The sequence below is a fragment of the Cydia fagiglandana genome, chromosome 26 (assembly GCF_963556715.1).
Source record: "Cydia fagiglandana chromosome 26, ilCydFagi1.1, whole genome shotgun sequence".
Taxonomy (NCBI): Eukaryota; Metazoa; Arthropoda; class Insecta; order Lepidoptera; family Tortricidae; genus Cydia; species Cydia fagiglandana.
In genome coordinates, this window is record NC_085957.1 from 4839617 (window position 1) to 4854210 (window position 14594).

At 37.9% G+C, this 14594-nt stretch overlaps 2 protein-coding genes across 2 annotated transcripts; one reads left to right on the plus strand and one right to left on the minus strand.

The window, feature by feature from the left end:
* Nucleotides 1-109: 109 nt before the first annotated feature.
* Nucleotides 110-3297, plus strand: LOC134677716 (calmodulin-like protein 4). The gene is made up of 6 exons (XM_063536179.1): nucleotides 110-209; nucleotides 292-322; nucleotides 636-749; nucleotides 1136-1227; nucleotides 1740-1847; nucleotides 2135-3297. Exons 1-6 carry the CDS (start codon nucleotides 207-209, stop codon nucleotides 2234-2236), a joined length of 450 nt encoding a protein of 149 aa, XP_063392249.1. The 5' UTR covers nucleotides 110-206; the 3' UTR covers nucleotides 2237-3297.
* A 3233-nt stretch (nucleotides 3298-6530) lies between these two features.
* Nucleotides 6531-14296, minus strand: LOC134677457 (uncharacterized). The gene is made up of 4 exons (XM_063535939.1): nucleotides 13874-14296; nucleotides 12332-12422; nucleotides 11638-11756; nucleotides 6531-10957 (listed from the first exon to the last, which is right to left on the minus strand). Exons 1-4 carry the CDS (start codon nucleotides 14013-14015, stop codon nucleotides 10788-10790), a joined length of 522 nt encoding a protein of 173 aa, XP_063392009.1. The 5' UTR covers nucleotides 14016-14296; the 3' UTR covers nucleotides 6531-10787.
* Between the last annotated feature and the right edge of the window lie 298 nt (nucleotides 14297-14594).

The window sequence follows — 14594 nt, forward strand, 5'->3', positions numbered from 1 at the left end:
TTACTCTCTCTTTTATTCATATACTTTATTACTTAAGACAGAAAGAGATGAACACCTCAAAGTATTTACATGGTATTTACGTAGAGTGACGTTTACTTGTTGTGACGTTTCTTTTTCTTTGTATTTGATTTTAAGTTCGTCTTTCGTGATCCGTGACCAACTTTCTCCTACTTCCTAATCATTTTTTTATACGGTTTTATATCGAAATGGTAATAATATATTGTTAATATGGAAATAAAATAGATAACATGTTTGTTTTATCATACCGTAAGTGTATTTTTTCTGTTACAGGCGCGTTATTTCAAAGAACAAGATATCGATGGTGAGTATGTGATAATGATAAACATCAATGATAATAACTCTTTCGTTTTTGTTAATTTAATATATATAGGAATTGTCAGGAGAAATTACCAAATTAATGAAACTGCCGTTCATAATCATTTATATAAAATTACTGTTATTCCTTAGTACGCTATGTACACTTACCTGTCCTAGTTAAGTTCTTCATATGATATTAAACTATAGTGACAAAATATGCAACAATGCGTGACATATTTTGGAGAGCCTAGGTAAACTAATATGATGACTTAATAGGCTTTCTTGAAACATGTGCATTAGTGACAATTTATTTTCAGAATTCCGTGAATGCTTCTACCTATTTGCAAGATCTGGGCAAATTACGTCGTTGGACGAGTTAACTGTGGTGATGCGGTCCCTCGGGATGAGCCCTACCATCCAGGAGCTAGCAGGTGGGTAGAAACTCCCTTTTTTTGGTTATTATATCAACAGTATCTCAATTTTCTAGTACTTATACTTCGTTTTTTTTAGCATTAGAAATTAGGTAAACAATCTTGATGCGTCTTTTAATTGAAAAACACATTTTAAAAATAAGTTACTGCAAATATGTAACAATTATGAATCTAATACGATCATTTATATTCTTCTGCTTTCATAAGTAATAGTTATTGATTTTTAAAAAGCGTTTTTCAATTAAAAGACGTGTCAAGATCGCTTACCTTCTTTCAAGTTCTTTCTAATGCTAAAAAAACGAACTATAGAGTGGATTACGCCAACAGGCTGCCAAAAACTGAACCAATACTTTCTGTCGAAATTGTATTTACAATTTTTCTTGCAGGTTACCTGAAGGGCAAGGGTGGAAAGATGTCATTCGCTGACTTCTTGGAGGTGATGCACATACACTCACGCGCGGAAAATCTGCCTACTGAGGTAACACTTTGTCTATGGTAGAACAACCACTGTACTTTTCTCAATAAATTATTTGTTTGTATTTGTATTTATTTGTATGGTGTAAAAATATAAAGGGTCCACACAGAACGAGCGGCCTTGCGGGGTAATTGCCGCGCGAAGCAGCTTGGTCGGTGGAGATGTGCCTCGTCCAAGACAACGCGGCCAAGGCCAAAGTGCCTCGCGCAGCATTTTCCTTGCGAGGCGGCTCATGTGTCTATAGATAATGTTCTGTGGCAACCGTTTGAATTTTATTATTAACCGGATATATTTTAATTGGGCGCTGGGAGGAAGACATGAAAAGAATTGCTGGTCCAAATTGGAAAAGAATAGCACAAGACCGCGAAAAATGGACATCTTTGGAAGAGGCCTTCACTTAACGGGTTCCTACAAATTAAATCAACAAAAATATATAAACAAACTTTATGTATAACGAAAGGAAATAAAAGGCTTTTTATTTTTATTTTATTTATTTATTATATTTTAATTTTCAGGTTGTCAACGCATTCAAGGCGGGTGACACGGAGAAACGTGGTGTAATCCCGGCGCGGCAGCTGCGTAACCTACTGCAGAACTGGGGCGAGGGTCTCTCTGCGAGGGAGGTAAGATCAGGATCAGGGGTCAAAGACGTTGCGAGAACTCACAAGCGAGTTTCGTTGCAGTGTGATTGAGGCAGAGGTACAGGTCGTTTAACGAATACTGGCACGAATTAAATTTCGACGAAAACGAAAAAAACGAAATGAAATTTGGCTGATGGTCAGGCCGAACATCCGGTATCCGGCTAAACAACTATCCGTTGCATCTCTAGCCTACGAGTATACGTACCTATACATAGGTACCTAACCTACTGCTGTTTTCGCAGCTTAACCATATTATGTTTACGTTTCAGGTCGACAACATCTTCCGCGAAGCCAACGTGTCCAACAACGGCACCGTACGGTACGAGGACTTCGTCAAGATCTCCTGCGCGCCTGTGCCCGACTACTACTAACTGTTTCCGATACAGTTTATTGACCATTAGTAAAACTTATTGCGAGGAGATAAGGTCGACAATGGTCAATAGTTAATATCCTGGTCACGGCACCAATTGTAATAACTAACCCCCTTATTTGTTATTTTCTAAATAATATTTGTAACTAATATACGTATTACATATGTGTTTATAAAAGACATATTGTTTGCAAATATATTTTTTAATTGGTACTAGTTGTACTAAGAAATCGGTCGACAGGGAAATTCTGAAATATTTGACTGGTAATTGTCTTAATACTTTAAATTATATCTTAAGAAACCTAACTTATTTATTACGTAAATGGTTGCCAGGGCGCTCGGCCTCACAATTCAATGATTTCATGTTTTGTAGTCCGCGTTGGAGGGTTATTCGGAACATAAACTTGTACATTAACACTTCACGCCAAAGTGCTGCCCTCTACAGAACACGTACGTTTTCTTGTGCCACGTAGGTTCTGCCATCTTATGGGCTACACTGGAAGTGTAAACTTGAGACTTGCACTTCGCGCTAATAAACAGGGGGCTCCTGTGCTGCCCTCTACAGAAAATGATCGGCCTTCTAAACAAACTTATTGATCATATAAAGTTTTTGATACGGTTTTCCCAAATGAATACTTTTCTTAGGTGTTTATTTGTTTGTATGGAAAGAAGGGAGAGTAGCGTCCTGGTAGCTCTTAAAATGGTGACTGACATTTTACATTCCTTAACCGATTCACTGCCTTTTAGTGGTATCGCGTATAATACTAACTTTAACCCCTTTTCCAGGCATAGTACGATATATCGGCCACACACGCGCCAAGAATTTCAACTTTAGCATTCCGATTTAAGGTTCAAATAGATTGCACTTTCGGGAAATGTGACTTGCCTTCCAATCAATCATTAAAGCTGGATTAATTGGAATGTATTTAGATTTTTTGGGAAAACCTTGTAGATTGGTGCGGCCTGGAAAAGGGGGTAACATGCACTTATGTGGCAAAAATACGGCAATATCATTAACCGTCCAAATTAACTGTTTAAATATCAATAAAATGTTTAGAAAAATCTCTGTGTTTTCTTACATATCATCTTTACAACGCTAGAATGAATTATAATATGAAGAGTGTTATATTGCTTACAAGTTGATGACCACACGATAATCATGAAGACTCTATTAAAGCCTGACCAGTATTTGATCATTGGGTGACAGTTGAGGATAGTATGAAAAAACCCAACAAGTGCGAGTCAGACTCGCCTAGAGAGGGTTCCGTACTTTTTAGCATTTGTTGTTATAGCGGCAACAGAAATACATCATCTGTGAAAATTTCAACTGTTACGCTATCACGGTTCGTGAGATAAGGCTGGTCACTGACGGACGGACAGCGCGCGGAGTCTTAGTAATAGCGTCCCGTTTTACCCTTTGCGTACGGAACCCTAAAAATTAGTTCCAGTGAAATTCCGCACCATGGCGCGTTATCATATATTAGGTCAGATTTTTAAATTCTGTAATTAATAATAATAATTATGATTGCATACCGTTTTATTAGGCAGGCGTCCGGTTTTTTACCCCAAAGCTCAGTACTTAGTCCATTGCTTTCACCCAATAACCTAGTTCATTTTAGATTTCATCAACTCTCAAATTAGCCCTTACACCCTAGCGGGTGCTGCCTCTGCGTGCGTCCCATGACACGGGTAAGGGCAGCATCCGCTCGGTGTACCCCTTACATTTCATTTAAGTGTCAAAAGGGCCTCTACGTGTTGGCTTCTGCTCCGCGCACGCCTCCCAAAGGTCCGGAACACCATTGTTCCGTGATGGGAAAGACATACAAATAATTATGAAATAAAACACGATTTGTCAAAACTTATTTATTTAAAAGTCAACAATTCCTATAACATGATATGGCACTAGTAGTGTGGTCCATTCGCTAAATATAGTGGCAAACTATTTGACTGTGCATCTCATTCATAAATTATAGTAATACATATGTACAGGGTGCTTCCTGTAATAGGAGCAATAAATTAAACTAAAGGATGTACTCCTCGAACGAAACAACATTTGTTCAGCTACTTTTAAAAATTATGAATCCTTTAGACTGCCTCTTTTTCATACAAAATAAATATTGCCTTCAATGTACGCTGACATCAGTGTGTTTGAAGTTACTTGTCACGCTTTTAACATAACAAAATTTGCAATACATTGCGTCTTAGAATAAACTTTAAAGTGTAATAAAAATCAAAACATGAGTTATTTTCAAAAGTTGCTGAACAAATGTTGGCCAGTTTGAGGAGTACAGCCTACAGTTTAATTTATTGCTCCTGTTACAGAAAACACACTGTATAATAATCGCAGGGTAAAAAGAGGCTACGCAACAATCCGCCGTACATAGAGATTAGAGAGATATAAGGTGCATGTTGCGTAGTTCTATAGTTCGTTTTTTTAGCATTAGAAATAAGGTAAACAATCTTGATGTGTCTTTTAATTGAAAAACACATTTTAAAAATAAGTTACGGCAAATATGTAGCAATTATGAATCTAATACGATCATTTATATTCTTCTGCTTTCATAAGTAATAGTTTTTGATTTTTAAAAAGCGTTTTTCAATTAAAAGACATGTCAAGATAGCTTACCTTCTTGCAAGTTCTTTCTAATGCTGAAAAAAACGAACTATAAGCAGTTCTAAGAAACGAACATAAGACAATTACATAATAATAACGATACAAGTGCCAAAAGTAGGAAATTCGCAACGAGTGCCGATAAATTGAAACACGACCGAAGGAAGTGTTTTAAATCGACACGAGTTGCGAATTACCTTTTCGCACGTGTATTGTACAACCTTTTACAGTACGTGAGGCCCTTTAAATTTTTGACATAGGCACGTATTGTCCTTAATCCCGCCCTAGGGAGGTAAAGTAGCACTATACGTATTGTAAAGTGTCATTCTTGTCCCGATGTTTGTAACGTCTTATAATCGCACCAATAAAAGTCTGCAGCGGATTTGATAGCCCACGCAGTGTAAGTGTTATTAATACGTCATAATTTCATAGAAGTTTGACGTTTAAAATGACACTTGCACTGCGTGGGCTATCAAAATCGCTGCAAACTTTTTACGGTCTAACTCTACCCCATTTCACCTTAAAGTATAAAAATTTATATTAATCTAACATTCCTCAATAACAACATATTAAAAAATCACAAAAATCCTAAAAAACGTATTTAACTACTACAGCTTACATTAAAGACTACTAAATTATAAAAACTGCCAATGTCTAAGATTCTCCTCCAAAATATCAATCACACAGTCAATCATTTTCAATATTCTAACTTATTTTACTTTAAATGCTTAAGTCACTACGGAAAGCACATCGTCTTGAGCTTATTGCTTTTTATTTAATACTTAATAGTTAATTTATCTATTTACTTCAGGAGTATCTGCACATTAAAAGAAAACGTATCTAAGGTTAATGTGGATAAAACCGTCTTCCAGGTAAGACCGTCTACATGATAAACCATTTTTAAGAGCCCATCAACGTGCACACTAGCGCCACTGCTAAATAATCGTGATTAATTGAATTTAATGAAAGATATTTAAAAAAGGGGGCCGCTACGTACTGTGTTTTTTGTCTTTAAGTACCTACTTAAATATACTACTTATTTCAGACTAGTTTTTATGTTACTGGATTTGTCGATCTATGAACCCAAAACAAAAACAGCCGTTTTAACTTTGGACGCATAGATCGACCAATCCAGCAACATATAAACTAGTCTGATGTATTCAAAAGGTACTTAAATACAAAATACAGAACTTGCGGCCGCGTTTATTAAATATCTTTCGTTAAATTGAAATAATCATGATTACTTAGCAGTGGCGCTAGTGTGCACGTTGATGGACTCTTTAAACTGCGTGCCTGTTTAGAGCGCTCTCTAACGGCTCGGCCACGACATTGTGCGACCGGCGGCGGCAACCATAGGTGGGAACGAAAGGTCGCTGTGTCCCGCTCCAATCTATGGTTGCCGCCGCCAGTCACGCAATGTCGTGACTGAGCCGTTCAGTACTTCTTCTTCTTCCTGGCGTTATCCCGGCATTTTGCCACGGCTCATGGGAGCCTGGGGTCCGCTTGACAACTAATCCCATGATTTGACGTAGGCACTAGTTTTTACGAAAGCGACTGCCATCTGACCTTCCAACCCAGAGGGGAAACTAGGCCTTATTGGGATTAGTCCGGTTTCCTCACGATGTTTACCTTCACCGAAAAGCGACTGGCAACTATCAAATGATATTTCGTACATAAGTTCCGAAAAACTTATTGGTACGAGCCGGGGTTTGAACCCGCGACCTCCGGATCGAAAGTCACACGCTCTTACCGCTGGGCCACCAGCGCTTCTGAGCCGTTCAGTACAGTTTAGAATATGCAATGAATGCACACATACTCCTGTACAAACAGCAACACTCCTAACTGTACATCGGTGGACCTTAATAACAAAAGGTATAAGGTCCACCGATGTACAGTTAACAGTGTGGGCGATGGTACGGTACCTACTTACATTAGGAATGCAAAAAATGCTATATTACTAATCTTTAGTACAAATTAAACGATGGCCAGGATAAGAAATCGTCTAATGCATGAATAAAGCTTTTCAAAGTTTAAACTCCATTAGAGTTACGAGTCTTCTGATTTTATAGGGACCGTGCGCGTTGGAGGGTCCACCATCTTGTGGCCTGAATCAGAAACATATGTGCACATGTACATTGCCAAAGCAAGTGCTACCAAGTACCATTTACGGTACTCGTCGGTATGTTTCCTTGTGCATAGTAGGTTCTGTCATCTTGTGGGCTACATCGGAAGCATAACATTTACGTCTCGCGCCAAAAACCTGACAGCTCCTATGCTGCTATGTTCATGCACGGGGCCTATACAGTCAATGTCAATTTAAATCCCTCCACGAAACTTTTATTGATTACCTACCTACTTTATTCAATTGACATTCAACTATTAATCGAAAGTCTGAACTGTTCTTAAGCATTTACCCCTTATTATGAATAAATTATGTTTTATCCTTTTCTTACAAATACATAAGTCAAAATGACAAATAAGGACAAACGATTATTAGCTAATTGAGGTTTGTAGCGCGTTTATAAATAAGGGGGTTACAAGATTTGTTATCCGTGCCAAGGTAAAATAGCCTCTACTACAAGCATCGGTGTGATCAAAATCGTGTGCCTACAAGCAAAATGGATAACCGATGCGAATAGAGAGAACAGGAATTTATTTACTATCTCACTCACTCACAAAAGGGAGAGGTTTAGAGGTGTTCAGGAATGTCATCCTCATTTTAAATAAGGATAGCTTTTAAATTATGTCGGTACTTACATTTTATTTGACCACACATGACGCATGACGCCACACGTACGCACATTATTGCTAAATGCAAGCTACTTGTGGCGACACTATCTGAGGCCCAAATACAGTATGTGTCTGACCATGGGGCTTTAATTCCAGGGCTTGATTTTACTCTCTGAACTGAACTACTTTTACTATGGGACCAACCCTAAAATCGGAGAAAAATTTATAGAAAACGTCCATCTGATCAGACAAAATGTATGAAAACGTAAAAAAAAAAATCGGGATTTCGGGGTTGGTGCCATAATAAAAATAACTCAGTTTAGCGAGTAGAATCGAGCCCTGGATTTAAAGCCCAATGGTCAGTAACACCCTGATAATCTTGTACAATATAATCTTGTTGCTTTATGTTATAACCTTGTAAGGGTTACGGGCAGCGGTTTCTAATGTAACACGCGGTATCTATAGCTTCGGCCCAAAATTCAATATTCAACGCGCTATCTAAAAGCATACATTTTGCCATTTCTACAAGAGAGCAGTTAATTTCGCCTACTATTTTATCGCCTTTAGATATGTACCTCCAGACATCTTTGTATCCCTCTTTGTATAAATATTTATCAAACGCCGCATTAAAGTATTCTGCACCATTATGCGATTCAAAATATTTCATCTTTGAACCAGTATACAGGGTGCAGATGCAGTTTCGTTTCTTTTTAAAATTAAAGGAATATTTCCTTTAAGTAAAGTGAGCCAGCTTAAGGATTTAAGGTAGTTTCCCTCCAGGGCCCGACTTATCTTTCCACCCTGTAGATCTTATAATATAAAGCCTGACAACATTATATTTGGGCCTCAGATGGTGGCTACAAGCTTGCATTTGGCAATAATGTATATACATCATGTATGGTCAAATAAAATGTAAGTACCGGTCATACATTGTCATACACACACACTTGTACATGTACACTTTTAAACGGAGCTTATGGTAAGTTTTAATGTAGTTAAGTCTAATTAAGAAGTAAAACTTCAAATAAACAAGCTCTTTAGAGGTGTAATTTTCACCGTAATTTTAAATTAAGGTACATATAATTAAATAGGTAATGTTCCAATGAGAGATGTGGCTAGGAAACAGTTTTTGGATATAACTTTATTAAGAAAAGGCTGATATGATTATTGAGAGTAGATTATTGCCTACAGCATATTGAAAATGCGCTCAAATGATTTGACTGATAAATATCTTCACTACACCTTATTAAAAAAAGACCCCCGCCGCGTCTGTCTGTGTGTTTGTTTGCGATAAACTCAAAAACTACTGAACGGATTTTCATGCGGTTTTCACGATTGATGATTCATTTTCATGATGAAAAAAATAATTCTTCTGTCAGCAGATCCTTTTTAAGATTATATTTAAGAGCGCATTTTCATTATGGATTAATTGTTCCACGGTCTATATATATTATTGTATGTATATTATTTTTATTTTATATATATTTATATTATATGAATAGGTATAATTATATATTGGAGCATTCCACGAAATTGTCTACCGCTGTCCCGTACAAACGCGAAGTTTCTGAAGATTTAAAGGTATATTAAGAGTTTCCTTTTCTATGACAAATGGTCAAAAATATGCACAGAAAAATAATCGCCTGCTTTAAAAGCCGAGAAAAAAGTCGCAACACTGGAAATAAAATGCGTTTGTACGGGACAGCCCGTGGAATGCTCCTGTTATGCTCAGTAGGAAGATTGAATGTTACTTGGCACTCTTATTGGACTATAATAGTGATTTTAAATATAAAAATCAAGACATTTGCAAAACATCGTAGCTGTTGCTAAAACATCGTAGGTGACTTCTATAATTATTTCTAAGTGCTTGAAAAACCACTCAGTGACAAAATGATCCGTTTTGCAGTACTTACGATAGCTTATCAATTTTGGAATAGGTGTAAAGTATAGAAATAAACGTGCCCGTACGTTTGAGAACCAAACTAGATGACGCTCATAGTCTAAAGCCGACCACTGACTAACAGGTCGCCGGACGATATTGGCCTGTCACTTAGAACAAAAATTTGACAGTTCCGAACAACTGACCGGCCGATATCGTCCGGCGGACTGTTAGTCAGTGGTCGGCTTAATAAAACATGGTCTTCTCTTCCCAGAGTGACACAAGCCTACGTCACAATAACATGGTCGCTATATATGTATAGCGCTATCGCATATTATCATATAGCGCTGCCGCATGATGACGTAGGCTTGTGTCAGTCATGTGACCACGAAATAAAGACGGGAAGAGAGTACCAGGCGGAGTATATTATTATACCATGATGACGCTATGCGGCGCCATGTTTTGTGGTACATTGTCACTGGATTCAAACGTCAAAGTTTCACGAGTTACCGCTAAATAGACAGCGACATCGACTTCAGCTGCAAATTCGAGGCACGAGTTTTTCTTAGCCATTACACCTCTCCTATTTATCACTCTTTATAGTCTATGTTTAGGTATTTAAAAAAGGGTAAACAAAATCTACTCAAATGGCTGGTTAAGCCAGTTGAGGGTAGATGAAAATATTACACGATCAAAATCATGGTATAATAATATACTCCGCCTGGTACTCTCTTCCCGTCTTTTCGTGGTCACGTGACTGACACAAGCCTACGTCATCATGCGACAGCGCTATATGATAATATGCGATAGCGCTATATATAGCGGCCATCTTATTGTGATGTAGGCTTGTCTCACCCTGGGAAGAGAAGACCATGCTGTTTTATTAGACTATGATCAAAATAATATACCTAGGTTAAAGATAGGTCGTTCAGTGACTGATCCAGGCAGTTTTGTAATTGGTCGGTTAACCAATGTTATAACTACCCGAAAATGTACAAATTATTTGTTTACTTTATTTAAGTACGCACGGCCGGTTTCCATCCTTACTTGGTAGATATTCCACCAATTCGCACGAAGCGCTTTGCTTCTACTTTCCTTATGCGCACTGCCAAGGAATGGAATTCTTTGCCGGCGTCTATATTTCCGTGTTCTTATAACCCGGCAACCTTCAAATCAAGAGTGAACAGGCACTTTCTGTGCGAGCTCGCTCCATCGTAGGCCACGTCTACGCCTCGGCTAGTCTGTGCCCATGAGTAAGCCCCATTCATAATAAAAAAAAAAATACCTAAAGATACAGAGTATAGTTGATCCAACCTATTACAGTCCCCGCGATCAGACATACTTGTTCTTGGCCTGCGGCCTCCGCCGCTTGAAGTTGCCCATCTGCCGGAGGATCTGAGTGTTCTCGTCTTCTATCTCTCGCTCCATGCCGGAGGTGCCCGGGATCTGGCCCCAGAGCTTCAGCTTCGTGGGCAGGTATATGAGGCCGAGGAGGGTTATTACTGGAACGAACACATCAGTTCACGTCAATGAATTAATGATTGTAAAAATTATACTAAAATCGTAAAAGGGCGTTTTTTAGTGTTCCGTACAAAACTTTGTTCACGGAACACTTATGGGATCACTTCGGTCTTGTTTAAAATAAATATTGAAAACCCAGTTCTCACAGATCCTGGTGTTTTTGGGTTCTTTCAACTCAGAATCACTAGCACATTCAATCCTGATGATAAAAAAACTTTGTCCCAAAAATGTGTATGAAAATTGTACATTCCACTACGTCACGTCCATACAAGTGAAAAATTTTCTCATAATAAATCGTGACGTAATGGAATGGACATTTTGGGACATCTTTTTTAATGGAAGGATGGAGAATGCTGTCGATTCTGAGTAGAATGAGCCCAAGATTATCCAGATTTGAAAGAATCAGGTTTTCGATATTTATTTTAGAAAACGCCAAAAAAAAAATCCAGTGCGAGTCGGACTCGCCCACCTAGGGTTCCGTACTATTTAGCAATATCCTCTCTGTATTTAGTATTTGTTGTTATATCGGCTTATCTTATAACTGAGTTATAACTGTTTATATTTTTCAAAAGTGTTTTTCAATAAAGACACGTCAAGATTGTTTACCTTTTTTCTAATGCTAAAAAACGAACTATAATGATCAGTAATGGGCCATACTTACTGTTGAGTATGCACGGGAACACTACGTAGAAGTTGAGGTTGGTTGAGTGGTAGCAGAAGGCTTCAGTGAAGTACAGCACAATGGTCAGCATGAGGGACCAGTAGCCCATGGATACCACACTAGAACATAACATTTAGATGTATAAGCATAGAGTAATTTAAGTAAAGAAAGACTGGTAACTCCATATATCAGTTTTCTTACCGACAAGTTATTTAGTCGACATCTAGCGGCGAGTAGAGGAATTTATCAGTACTGCTAGTTGACAATAGATGTCACAAGTGTCACTACTGACGAAAAATGTATGACGATAAATTCTAGGATCGAATGAATCTGGGTACAGAATAAATAATAGTACTAGGTACAGAAGACTCACTCTCTAACAAAACGCGTCTGTTACGATCAGCACAGATATAGCCGCTAGGTGGCGACAGCGCCACGCGCGGTTTATGGCTTTCCCCAACATTGGGGTGGAACTTCCCCAACATTGGGGTGGAACGGGTGTACTTTTCGTACCCGTAGCAAAGCGACGAAATCGCAGAGTGAGCCACGCCTGGCAGAACCTAAGCCTTGTTAAACCTACTTAGAACTACTAGTTTTCTGATTTCCTCGCTACGTTTTCCTCCATGGTGGAGCTAGTAGTAAATCCATGTAGGATCTTATGAATCTGGGTATGCTATGTTAGTTGGTAACTTACGGCCTGTAATGTATGTAAAGCGTACAGTGGATGAGCGCCAGAGCCTTCAGCACCGAATACATGCCCAGCATACGGGAGATTGTGAAATCTCCTGAAACATAAACAACAATGTACCATCGGTCACACTGTTAACTGTACATCGGTGGACCTTATGCCTTTTGTAATAAGGTCCACCGATGTACAGTTAGGAGTGTTGCTGTTTGTACAGTACAGGAATCTGGGCAAGTAACCTGTAATAGAATTTCGTCGGTCAAACACCACACAAACAATACACCACATTAACCGATTCGTTGCGTGTTCCATTTTCGAAAACTTTTGGCTGTGGCATGGAACAATCATGACACGGCAGTCATGCCATGCACCATAGAATATGATGACACTCCTCCCGTGTCATATGCCACACGTAAAAAACATTGATGACACGGCAGGCGTGTCATCAGCCCCAAATCGCTTAACAATAGGTAACTTGGCTTGCTATTGCTGTTGGAAAAAATTAATGTATTGTTATACTCTTTCATGAATGATCTTTATGGGAAATGTCTACCTTTCAAGGATAGAATGAATTCAAGCACCTGATGAAACTAGCGGCTTCACCAAATTGCCAAGAGTGCGATAAAATAGAACATGTTCACCATGTGTTGATGGAATGTGTCCGTAATGAGGCGCTGAGGAGTGACATGACATTTATAAAAACCACCAACACACGTAGTTGCAACATCGTCCTGGCATCGCCACTATCAGACGAGGCCAGGTTGATGTGCAAACTATATTTAAATGTGACGTAGTGGTGTAGGTAATACTTCACTACTACATCATTATTATTATTAGATCTCATTACAGGGGTGACATTGTCACTGCGTGACAAAAACCCCTTAAAAAAAAAAGATTAAAAAAAAAAAGGATAGAATGACAACATCACAAAGCTAATTAAGCCGAATAAAAAACTTGTAATTACCAATAACCCAAATCAACTGTATTTTTGATGTTATTAAGGAGTTGACTAATACTGGTAGTAAAATTAAAAAAAAATATCTAACTGGTCTAATCAGAAAAAAATAAAATGGACTAAATCTACAATTATATGGAGTATTAAATGCATTTATTCAATAACAAAACTTATACAAACTATTATTAAAATTAAGTATAAACGAAATAAATTAAAACTAAAACTAATAAAATAAACAAATAAAACTTACCCACCTACCTTAGGTCCCCCAGATCTGTCCCCTGCGGAAGGGTGCCCATAAGGCTGGCTACATTCCAATTATATTGTATGTCATGTCTGAATATAATAGGCACCCATTTTGTAAATATTATTGACCAAATATAGGTAAGATTGTTTCTGGTACTTTTAAAAGGTTTTAAAGAACTGGTTTTAATTGAAACTAGGTAGTTTCAATCAAATCAAAGTTAGAAACTTAAATTGGGTAATGTTTATTGTGCTATTTGCAGTGATTTTTTAGTCACACATAAATTAGAAGAAACAGACTAGATATTTGACCAGAAGTACGACTTATGAGGTTAAAAAAACCATAAACTCACCATCCAAGTGCTCAGTTTCGCCGTGGTGACTGAGGAACGACCGCCGTTCGATGTACGACCGGCCGGCGGTCCCCAAGTCCATAAAAGCAACAAATGCTATCCATCCTCGAAACGCGTATAATACTTTATTTTGCACTGCCATAACTTATCTATAAAGTCGCTAATCTCAAAATACTAATATTAATACTTAATTGAATACCTTCAGCTCGATCTAGATCCTAAAATTAGCTTAGAAACAAACACAGTTTCATACACAAGAGTTCCGAGTAAGCAAATCGACTAATTAAATTAAGCGGGCCAGTTTGTAGCCCTAAAACTATAGTCGCCACGTGCCTATGTGCATCGCACTGCGGTATTTTACCTGCAATACATTTTTTTATATATAAAATTTATAATTAGATGTGAATTTCCAGCTGAGGCTGTTCGCGCACAATCTTCAAGTGTCAAATGTCAAGTTGACATAGGACCCGACAGTTCCGGTTTAGGGTTGCTGGCGGTAAATAATAAATTTGTGAACTTGGTGAAAATGTGACCGATTATGAATTCGTCTAAATAAATTTTAAATTTTGAAGATTATATTATAAATGGTTCTTTAAAACGTGTTTTGTAATGAAAATATTGAATAAAAGCGTTTTAAAAATTTGAAAGCACATTTGAAAAGGTAAACGAGGTAAACTCTTTTCGACACGATTGTACTATCGATTATCAATTCATCGAGTGA

What these genes read in the sequence shown, in the direction of transcription:
- LOC134677716 (XM_063536179.1), top strand. An exon ending in CGGAAAATCTGCCTACTGAG is followed by an intron (nt 1,228 to 1,739) that starts GTAACACTTTGT and finishes TTTAATTTTCAG; the next exon opens with GTTGTCAACGCATTCAAGGC. An exon ending in AGGGTCTCTCTGCGAGGGAG is followed by an intron (nt 1,848 to 2,134) that starts GTAAGATCAGGA and finishes TTTACGTTTCAG; the next exon opens with GTCGACAACATCTTCCGCGA.
- LOC134677457 (XM_063535939.1), bottom strand. Translation starts at nt 14,015, where the DNA reads ATGGCAGTGCAAAATAAAGTATTATACGCGTTTCGAGGATGGATAGCA. An exon ending in CGAAACTGAGCACTTGGATG is followed by an intron (nt 12,423 to 13,873) that starts GTGAGTTTATGG and finishes TTTATGTTTCAG; the next exon opens with GAGATTTCACAATCTCCCGT. An exon ending in CTTTACATACATTACAGGCC is followed by an intron (nt 11,757 to 12,331) that starts GTAAGTTACCAA and finishes GTTATGTTCTAG; the next exon opens with TGTGGTATCCATGGGCTACT.